At 42.4% G+C, this 11,410-nt stretch overlaps 1 protein-coding gene across 1 annotated transcript in view; it reads right to left on the bottom strand.

Annotated features, from left to right (window-relative positions):
* Positions 1-209: 209 nt before the first annotated feature.
* Positions 210-11,410, bottom strand: part of LRGUK (leucine rich repeats and guanylate kinase domain containing) — a 139,727-nt gene continuing 128,526 nt past the window's right edge. The window contains exons 19-20 of the mRNA XM_003261359.4: positions 6,349-6,497; positions 210-961 (exon numbers count right to left, since the gene is read on the bottom strand). Coding sequence (XP_003261407.1) covers positions 831-961; positions 6,349-6,497 — 280 coding nt within the window. The 3' untranslated portion in view covers positions 210-830. The remainder of the gene's footprint in view (positions 962-6,348; positions 6,498-11,410) is intronic.

Genomic DNA, 11,410 nt, shown 5'->3' with positions numbered 1-11,410 from the left:
ATTTACCAGTACAAAGGAATGTATCTCAAAGTTTTAACAGTCAGGATAGCCTTACTGGCACATATTAGCAGAATACCAGCCTTGTCTATAACTGCTCAGTGGAGGTTTTTCTTTTTAAGACAAGGAGTGAAACCAGAAAGATGATGAAAGTTGTCTAAAAGTATATCTAATCACAAGCAGTCCCTAATCAGAGTCAAAGAAGGGTGAAATAAAAGAATCAACTGTTACTCTTTATTCTTTCATGTTGCTAAAGCAAGTCAAGAACCCCCCAAAATTACATTAATTCCTTATGAGAGATACAGTCGATACCATGTTGGTGACAAGTTAAATGGAACTCTGCAATCTTTTCATAATCAGAAGAAAATAAATCAATCCTCTAGAGCATACAGGAATGTTGTAAATGGACATATTGAAATTTTAAGAGCACAATCCCAGTTGGTTATATCAGAAAGCCACTCTGTGTATTGCAGTGCAGAGATCTTGGGAGATTTTCCCATCTGATATTTCTGAGCAGGGAGCAGCTGGAAAAAATTATTTATAGCTATAGAAAAAAAATGAAATGACATTTTTAAAAGCTAAGAATAACTCACATTTAACAAAAAACCTCATCTTTAAAAATAATTTAAGAAAGAATTTTTTAATTAAAAAACCAAAAGACACCAGCCAAAGAATCACAAAAGAAAATGATTGAGAGAATTAAGGCAGGTAGAACATTCTTCCGTGGGTAATGGGTTGAGTGAGAAACAGCTGGACCCATGGCCAGGTAAGGCAAGGAATTTGACATCAGCAGAGCAGGTTTTCCATGTTAGGATCAGACATCAAGTGCTAGTCTACCTGCGGCCCTGAGGGATTGGAGGGAGAGTGGGTTTGACGTTGGAACCCGGGCGACTGATGACTGGGACCGAGTGTTGTCTGTGTTGGTGAGACTCTTTTTCATGTGAAAATGATTGTATAGGTAGTGCTGTAAAACATTCAGAAAAAAAGATAGTTAATCCCTTGGTTACTTGGTACAAAGAAAGTGTTGCATGATGTAAGCACCAGAACAATTTCTAGAATTCGTTCATGACAAACTATAAGAAATAAATGAGGCCAGGTGCAGTGGCTTACACTATAATTGCAGTACTTTGGGAGGTCAAGGTGAGTGGATCACTTGAGGCCAAAAAAAAGAAATGACATTCAAGGAAGAGCAATAGTGGATGAGGTCAGAATATAGCATGTACATGGTTGAACAAGCCTTAGGTTGTATAGAGTTGCCCAATGACCAGAGGATGCTACAGCAAGCAGTCACTAGTGATTCTTCCACCTGCTCATGCCTTCTGTAACAATGCTCCACACAGTACTGTTTCACAGTCATACACATGCACGCACACACGCACACACGCACACACGCACACACACACACACACACAGTGAAGTGAAGTTCTTCCTATAGAAGCTTCATTTAATGCCCTCTAAAGATTGGTCTGCTCACCAAGCAGGAAGACATCCGGATGTCGGTTTCTCCAGGGACTGTGGGAAGCAGGAGGAGTTTAGAAGAGACAGAGGAAAGGTAGAGGCATGGTGGCCATAGAAGAAGCAGAATTCTCACTGGTAAGAAAGCAGAGTAGCAAGGATTGAGAAAGTAAAGCAGAGGATTCTATAGAGAGTGAGAGAAACAGAAATGATGGATAGGACTATGAAGACTGGATCTATTGGCCAAACCAAACCAATGAAAAGTCAAAGGGGACATTGACCTTTTTAGGACATATTCAAAGAAAAAAATAAGACATTGTTTGAGAGGATATTGTTATCAGCAAAAGAAAAGAAAAAAAACTCTTTTTTTTTTTTTTTTTTTTTGAGACCGGGTCTCGCTCTGTCACCTAGGCTGGAGTGCAGTGGTGCAATCTCAGCTCACTGCAACCTCCACCTCCCGGGTTCAAATGATTCTCATGCCTCAGCCTCCTGAGTAGCTGGGATTACAGGCATATGCCACCACCACACCTGGCTAATTTTTGTATTTTTGGTAGAGATGTGGTTTCACCATGTTGGCCAGGCTAATGTCGAATTGCTGACCTCAGGTGATCCTCCCGCCTTGGCCTCCCAAAGTGCTGGGATTACAGGCGTGAGCCACTGCGTCCAGCCCTTCCTTGTTTGCTGGGTTTTGTTTTTCTCCATGGGGATATTTTTTAAACAGGAAAGAGCAAAGCAAATGTTGAGAAGAAAGCAGACAGTAGAGGAGCAGGCCTCCTTTTTCAATCCGTTCAAGTCCTACAACCAGCTAACTTACATCTCAGGGTGCTGGAATTGCTTATGGAAGCAGTTTTAGAGTATCCAGCCTTAGAAATTCGTTCACAGTGACAACAGTGTTGGAGACAAATAATATTGCCATTTAAAAAAATAGGAATAAAGGTTTACAAACCAGTATATTTGACTTTATTTTTATTTATTTTTGAGACAGAGTCTCACTTTGGCACCCAGCCTGGAGTGCAGTGGCACAATCTCGGCTCACTGCAACCACTGCCTACCGGGTTCAAGTGATTCTCCTGCCTCAGCCTCCTGAGTAGCTGGGATTACAGGCGCAGGCCAACACACCCGGCTACTTTTTGTATTTTTAGTAGAGACAGGGTTCGCCATGTTGGCCAGGCTGGTCTCGAATGCCTGACCTCAAGTGATCTGCCCACCTCAGCCTCCCAAAGTGCTGGGATTACAGACATGAGCCACTGCGCCCAACCACATTGACTTTAAATCTTAGCAAATATGGTTGTGTATTTATAAAATACTACAGCGAATGATGAGTGTTGAAGGGGTTTGCAAATAAAATTTACTTGAAAGTAACTTAATTTCCCTTTTATTTAGGCAGGGGTCAATAAACTATGGCACATAGGCCAAATCGGGCCTGCAGCCAGATTTGTAAATTTTATTTCATTTGTAAATAAAATTGTATTGGAACACATCCTGTACCCATTCATTTGCACATTGTTTATAGCTGTTCTCACGCTACAATGGTAGGGTTGAGAGGTTGCACAAGAGCCCACATGGCCCACAAAGCCAAAAGCATTTACTGTATGGTCCTTTACAGAAAGGTTGCTGACTTGTGAGTTAGAAAATACCACTGATACAATGTATCTTGATTTCTACAGGGCACTTATCAACGTTTCTCATGTGGTTACACTACAGAGATTTGACTAGTAGTCACATAGTAGTGTTACTTTCAGGGAAAGTGGACTTTCCCTGAAATTAAGTCTGCAGAGACTTGAGACTTGCCATGTGACACTACACTCGGCTGAGTCCTGAGTCCTATTGTTGACAGTGACTATGACACAGGCAGAGGTCACATGCTTGTTGGTTTTATAGATTTCAAAAATCTATAAAATAGAGAATATGGGAGATTAATCAGATACAAAATGATCTAATTGAGCTGGAATGTAGGGCCAAACCAAAATGATAAAAAGATGAAAACAAAAGTTACATTTATGTAAAAAAAAAAATCAACTTCACATATATGGGATGATGGAGACCTAGTTTGACAGTTCATGTAAAAAAAGACATGAGAGTTTGACCCAGAGCTAGCAGTATGATATAGTTGCTAAGAAAACCACCACAGTATATCAGCAAAATGGCAGACTCAGAACTTCCAGGCCCTTATTGTCCCATAGAAACATTAAATAAACAGCTAGAGACTGTCTAAAATAACTTTATAGAAACTCTGGAACCAGTCAAATATCTACAGCAACCAAACAAATGCCTAGTCCAGGAAAAGCCACATTCAAATGGTAGGAAACGTCATGGTGCTTTCACCCGCCCTTGCCCCGCCTCACTCCAGCACATTGCAGTGTGATTTGGGGCAAGTGCAGTCAGGTCCCCAGTACCCTTCTATAAGCCAGAGAGAGTGGGCAGATCTAATTTGCAAAGTTCTGACCTGTTTGGCAGCTGCCTGATTGGTCTCTGTGTCATCTGACTCAGAGTTCAAATGGCCCAAACAGGCATAGCTGGGATCTCAAACGAGGAGAAGCCACAGGAGCAGTGGGGATGACTCATGAAAATCACACGGGGACTACTAATTGAGGGATACAATAGAACAGCTAAAGCCCCAACAAGCAGCAGGGGTGAGACTCCTAAGAAAATTAAAACATTTAAAAGCAACTGTGTCTACTGGGGAACTGGGAAAAAGGCACACACACAAGCCCAGGGAAAATGCATACCCAGGAAAGGCCTGCAAAGATGTGAAGCCTGCATGCAAGCCTGATCCTAGGCTTAGAACACGCGCCACTAATTAGTCCTCTGCAGCACTGAGCTAGTCTGCAGCCTTGGAGAGGTAGCTGTTTTTTCAAATGCCCAATTTTCAACAAAAGAGCAAAGGCATACAAAGAAACAGAAAAGTGTGGCCCATTCAAAGGAACAAAATGAATCTACAGAAAGCATCCGTAAAGTACACCAACACAGTCTTCTGCTATGTGTATACAAACTTACAAGCACAATATCTAGCAGGTGTCTAGCAATTTACTTCTTACTTGTACCATAAACTCATCTTATCTGGCTCGATATTATATATTATAATATGCATATCTATGTTACAATAATATATAGTTATATATGATAATACCATATTATTATAGGACAGATATTATGTTATTATTCTCAAGGCTCAAATGTTAACTGATTTGCCAAATATTGTGCAGCCAGCGAGTAGAGAAATGGAATTAGAACACAGGTCTTCTGATTCCTAATCTAATGTCTTTCTACTGTACCACACCACTGATAACAGCCCCACTTTGCTCTGGCCAGATGGTTTAGAATGCGGTATTTGACCCTAAGCATCCCATTTAAGGAAGGATACAGGCAGGGGGAGGAAATGAGATGGGGATGGTCCATGAACACTGTCCTATGAGAAGCTAGAACTGTGATGAGCCTTGGTGCTATGTTTGGTCCAGAACTCCTGGTTCCCTCGGGCCCTGGAGTGGCAGGTCCCAGCCTTTACGGAATTCCTAGAACATTTCCCACTTCCTGCGAGCTGACATGAAGGCCATGAGAATTTGGAATTACTTCCTGGAGCTTTGGTGTTAGAACTCTCATCCTTATTGCTTGTGTCCTGCATGAGTCAAATCCTTGAAAATATCTTATTCCAGCCAGCTATCCTGAATACCACTGCAGCGAAGGGGAGTCCACCCTCACATTGCTTAGAAGATGCCTGCTTCAGTAATCCCTTCCTTTTGGAGACAGTATCTATTGTGTCTTCTCATGCCAGGCAAATTAAGAGGTCTGTATTATCTTGCTAGTTCCTCCGGTCACCTGAGCAAGCAGGGTTCAGGCAAAATATCCCCTCAAGACTACAAATGGTGGCTCTCTCCTAGCCTCCATGCATTAGAGAGTTCTCCCCATTCACTTCATTCCTCTATCAGCTACTCACAGAGCCCCACCTTTCCTATTGACACCCAGATTATTCTCTCCCATTCCCATTTTCACCTCCAGTCCTTTGTTTTCCCCACCCTGTTCAAGGGCTTTACTCAGTGTCATTTGTGAACACTGCCGCGGAGCCCAGAGAGAAAAATGCAATGGCCGTTCTGCCTCTGCCTGGACATGCATGTTCACATGTGTGTTTGGGATCTAGGGGCAAAAAGGAGGTGAAGGGGGGCTGGGCCAGATCCTTCAGGCCTTAAGCCGTCAGAATTCTGCCAAACCGCCACAGTGAAGACTGGACTGTAACTCAAAGCCTCCATGCTTTCCTTCACCTTCATTGAATGGAGTCTACCTCACCAAAGCCTCTTCCAAAGAGCATGTGGTCCTTGCCCCAGACCCCTGCAGATAATGTGGCCAGGTGGACAGTGCAGCAGCTTCTACTCAAAGTAGCTAAGTGACCGTGGGTGGATTCCCCACCTTTCTCAACTTTGTTTTTCACCTATAACAATAGGCAACAAAATAACACTCTACCTTAGAGGGAGATTCTGACTCAATACTCTCATTTAATTTTCAAAAATCAGGATCAATAAAAAGACAGTGGGAAACATATATAAACAAATATAAATATATATAACTTATATTTATAGTACCATATGTAAAACAACTCATACCTTTTTTTTTGAGATGGAGTTTTGCTCTTGTTACCCGGGAGTGCAGTAGTGTGATCTCGGCTCACTGCAACCTCCACCTCCTGGGTTCAAGCAATTCTCTTGCCTCAGCCTCCCGAGTAGCTGGGATTACAGGTGCCCACCACCACACCTGGCTAATTTTTTGTATTTTTAGTAGAGATGGGGGTTTCACCATTTTGGCCAGGCTGGTCTCGAACTCCTGACATCAGGAGATCCATCCGCCTCGGCCTCCCAAAGTGCCAGGATTACAGGCATGAGCCACCGTGCTTGGCCTAACTCATACCTTTCAGGGTCTCTCCAGTCTCACTGTCACTGTCTTCTGATCCTAGGCATGAAGAAATGCTCCCATCTGGAGGCTGGAAAGGCAATTCTTTTGACCACGGACAGAACCGAAACAATGAACATTTCATGGAAACCAAGGAATCCTTCCCACTGAAAAAATGAAAAATCAAAGATCTTTTTGAGATGCAAACTATTCGCTACTAATGGCCACACGATCTATGCTTATGACGTCACTGGGTTACCTTTATCAAGTCCACAGTAGTTAGTGGACATGTCTTGTGTTGAGCTAGTTTTCAACAGTGTCTATAGCAGGTGCTACATAGCAGCTGACATATCTTAAAGTATAATAGGTACTGTACACATTAGCATAAATGTCTCATCCATTATACAAGACATGGCTGAGTATTTACTAAGAGCAAGACATCATGATAAGTGCTGGAGTATAAAACAAGATAAGTAAGGCACAGATCCTAATCTCTAGGATTTTATTTCAAGGATAGAGAAACAAAACCACGGTAGGTGGCCTGATCTGGACCTCACACTGGGCATAGGTTTTGGGGACTGTGATTTCGTTTCCTTTTTTTTTTTTTTTTTTTTGGAGACAGAGTCTTATTCTGTCGCCCAGACTGGAGGGCAGTGGCACAATCTGGGCTCACTGCAACCTCCACCTCCTGGGTTCAAGTGATTCTCCCGCTTCAGCCTCCCTAGTAGCTGGGACCACAGGCATGCACCATTGCCTGGCTAATTTTTGTATTTTTAGTAGAGACGGGGTTAGGCCATGTTGGCCAGGCTGGTCTTGAACTCCTGACCTCAGGTGATCTGCCGGCCTCGGCCTCCCAAAGTACTGGAATTACAAGTGTAAGCCACTATGCCCCACACTCATTTCCATTTTTAGGATAATGTTCAGGTATGATTGGGCACCTGCAATCCCTGCTTCTGAGCCCAAACACTTCCTACCGCCAGGTTTGTCTCCTTTGGGATTCACCTGTTTCTTCACTCCCTTCCAGGGAGGCAGCGCTACCAGGGGAGCTCGTCCTGCAAAGCCCTGGTAAGCAGCTGAACCTTGTTTACAGGCACTTCTACCACTGTGCCTCATCCCCACCACGTTTGCTGTCACTGGAGAATCTGAAATTGATCACACGAAAATGGTTGATATTTAAGGCATTACGTTTTGGATAAATCTTGCCTTTTAATAAGGGCCAACGTCTTAAAAGAATGCAGCTTTCATGGCAGATTTCAGGCCTATGCAAGAAGGCAGGAGAAATTTACTGAGTGAAATTTCCTCACTAAACATTGAAGTCATGCCATGAGTAGTCCCTGACTCAGCAAGGGGGACAGCTTTAATTCCACCTGACAGAAAGGTGGACATGATCCTCTCCCCTCTCCCTGACCAGTGCAGTCCCCATCTCCCACCTTGGGACCCCAAAGATTGTTTACACTCTTAACCCTTTTCTGTCACTCATTTATCAAGTCATTCTCAATTCTAACACTGAGGAGGTTCAGGGGATGTAGCAGTGAACACGAGATCTGGACCTGCCCTGTCCAGCTTACAGACTGGGGGGTGTATCTAATCACACACGTGCTTTACAAAAACTGAGATATGAAGGAAAACACAAATGCTGTAAGATGATACATTAGGCATACCAGGGCAGCTCTCCTTGAGGAAGTGCCATTTTAGTTAAGACATGAGAGATGAATTAGCTAGAAAAGGGGGAAGGTGGGGTGAAGGTTGAAACTGGAGGGGAGGAAGGAGAATGCTCTCAGCAGAGGGACCATCGTGACATCTGAAGGGCATCACTGGGAGACAGGCTTCTCTTCTCCAACTTAATGGCTCTGGAATTCTTCTCAGTCAAAGTAAATTTCAGGAATGATAGAAAGATGCTGGCTTGGAAAACTAACTGGAAAAAGACAAGAAGTAGACTTTTTTTTTTTGAGACAGAGTTTCGCTCTTGTTGCCCAAGAGGGAGTGCAATGGTGCCATCTCAGCTCACTGCAACCTCCGCCTCCCCGGTTCAAGCCATTCTCCTGCCTCAGCCTCCCGAGTAGCTGGGATTACAGGCACACACCACCATGCCCAGCTAATTTTTTGTATTTTTAGTAGAGACGGGGTTTCTCCATGTTGGCCAGGCTGTTCTCAAACTCCTGACCTCAGGTGATTCGCCCGCCTCGGCCTCCCAAAGTGCTGGGATTACAGGCATGTGCCACCACACCTGGCCAGGAGTAGACTTTTTAAGGGAAGGTTCGGGGGTGGGAATAGGATAATTGAACTACTGAAAAGGTAGGAGCAGGGAAGCATGAGGCCTGGAGTTTTATACCACTATGACTTGGGAAGAGGGCGCCATAACCCAAGTGACGTGTGTCTCTTTTGACCCAGGCGACAGGGGGCTTGTTCTGGCCCATGTTTCTGGATCTCACCAGCCAATGACCCCAGGACCAGATGGTGGCTGATTGAAATATTTATAGATTGTGCTCTTGACCTCCCCAGCTGTCTCATCACTGGATGCCCTCAGTCATTGGTAGGACCTTGGCAAGGAATCATGCTGAGACCAAGCAAAAAGATCCCCTCATCCCCCATGCACACACAGAAAGATTTCTAGTTAACAGCAAGTGTCAAAAAAGAAAAAAAAAACAACAGGTATAAATGTAGGCAAACCCCTCAGACATAGAGTTGAAATGCAAATATAGGGCCTTCCCATTTTTTAAAGTTTAATAATTTTTCTTTAGAAAGCCACAGAGAATGTGAATTATCTGTCAGAGATGCTGGCATATCTTGGGGAGCTTTAGCAAATAAGGGGTAGTTTGGGAAGAAAAAAGAAACCTCTGGTAGAAAATAATGGAAGTCAGACAAAAAATATGTCTGAACTAATTGTCTTTCATTCATCACAGACGTGCCTATGTCATTGGTGTTTCTCTATACATGTCTTCTTCCTTCAGTTAAATTCTAAGTCTTGTAGACAGTGTAGCCAAGTGGCTTAGCACAAAGATTCAAGACTTTTGGCTTTGGTTCAGACCTCAGCTCTGAGACTTGATAGCTTCAAGTCCTTTTACCAACTAATTAACTTGCCTCAGTTGTCACATTTTTAAAATGAGGAAAATGACAGCATTTTTTTTCTCGCCGGGTAGTAGTTATAAATTTGTGTGTGTGTGTGTGTGTGTGTGTGTGTGTGTGTGTGTTGAGATAACATATGTCACATTCCCAGAATGGAAACTGGCATGTGGTTAAGTGTTACACAAGATCCACTAGCTTCGTAACTCTGCTTCTCATATCCCATACACATTCATACTTCAGTTCAATTGTTTTGGATTGACTTATCTTTATCCACTGAATTAATTTCCTAAAAATAAAGTTCACTAATTGCTTCTCATTATAAAAGTAAATCATACGCATTATAGACAATTTAGAAAATACAGAAAACTAGAAGGAAAAAGGAAAATCACGCATAGAAAGCCACTCTTACCATTTGGCTCTTTTTGTTTTATGTAATTGTGCACATTTTCAGTGAACAGTTTTAAGTTATCAATAGTTTTCTGAACCCTGATCTTTAACTGCTGCATAATAGTCCATCAAGTATATGCTTCATGCTTTATTTGAGCATTCTGTTATTTCTGGACATTCAGGTTATTTCCAAGTTTTTCTGTCATAATGAATATCTTTGCATATGATGATTTTCCACATGTTAATTTATTAGTATCTGCTAGGGTCTGAATGTTTGCATCCCCACAAATTCCTATGTTGAAATTCTCATCCCCAAGGTGATGACATTAGGAGGTGGGGCCTTCAGGAGGTGCTTAGGTCATGAGGGTGGGGCCCTCATGTTGGATTAGTGCCCTTATTTAAGACTCCAGAGAGCTCCCTCACCCCTTCCATTGTGTAGAGGGCACATCTACACAACGCCACAAGATGGCATCTGGAAACCAGGAAGTGGGACCTGACCAGGCACCGAATCTGCCAGCACTTTGATCTTAAACTCCCAGCCTCCAGAACTGGGAGAAATAAATGTGTGTTGTCTATCAGCTACGCAGTCTATGGTATTTTATTATAGCAGCCTGAATGGTCTAAGACAGTATCAATTCCCAGAAGCAGGATAACTAGGTCAATAGTAAATATATTATTTAGGATTTTGCTATAAACTTCCTAATTGCTCCCCAAAAGATTATGAAATTTTATCTCCCAACAAAATCTGGGCTCTCCAGCAGTATCTTTCTCTTTGCACCATTTAAAAAATAATTTTAAAAAATCAGTTTTGCTAATTCAACAAGCAAAAAGTGTCATATTATTTAAAATTGCTTTCTAATCACAAGCAAGATTAAACATTATTTTTTATATTTATTCATTAGCTCCTCCCCACACTCCTTTTGTGAATTGTGTATGTCTTTTGCTCATTTATCTGTTGAGGACCATACCGTTTTTCTTGCCAATTTGTCTGAACTCTTTACATATTGAATATTAACCCTTTTGTTGTATTGTATAAAGCTTGCTGTTTTTCTTTTAAATTTGATTTGGACCTAGACAAAGTTTTACTCAACTCTCCAAAAATTTATCATTAACATTTTAATCAACCTGCTCTCTCTATATAGTTAAAATTAAGTCAAATTATACAGAGAGGCTCTGTCTGTCACCCAGGCTGGAGTATAGTGGCACCATCCTGGCTCACTGCAACCTCTGCCTCCTGGGTTTCACTGATTCTCCTGCCTCAGCCTCCTCAGTAACTAGGACTACAGGTGCGCACCACCACATCTGGCTAATTTTTGTATTTTTAGTAGAGATGGATTTTTGCCATGTTGGCCAGGCTGGTCTTGAACTCCTGACCTCAAGTGATCTACCCTCCTGGGCCTCCCAAAGTGCTGGGATTACAGGCATGAGCCACACCACCCAGGCCTGACATAAATTTTAAACATATCTTTTAATAGATAGGATTTCTGCTATGATACGGAAGAACTTAACTCACTTTATAACACTCCCCCTACATAGTTCTATCACTATTCTCAGTTCTTCCATCTGTCAGATCTGCATCTTCATATATCATATTTTAAAACTACATTTCTTCTTTCATTAACAACAG

Source organism: Nomascus leucogenys, chromosome 13 (assembly GCF_006542625.1).
Source record: "Nomascus leucogenys isolate Asia chromosome 13, Asia_NLE_v1, whole genome shotgun sequence".
Classification (NCBI taxonomy): domain Eukaryota; kingdom Metazoa; phylum Chordata; class Mammalia; order Primates; family Hylobatidae; genus Nomascus; species Nomascus leucogenys.
This window is presented reverse-complemented; position numbering and strand designations above follow the sequence as displayed.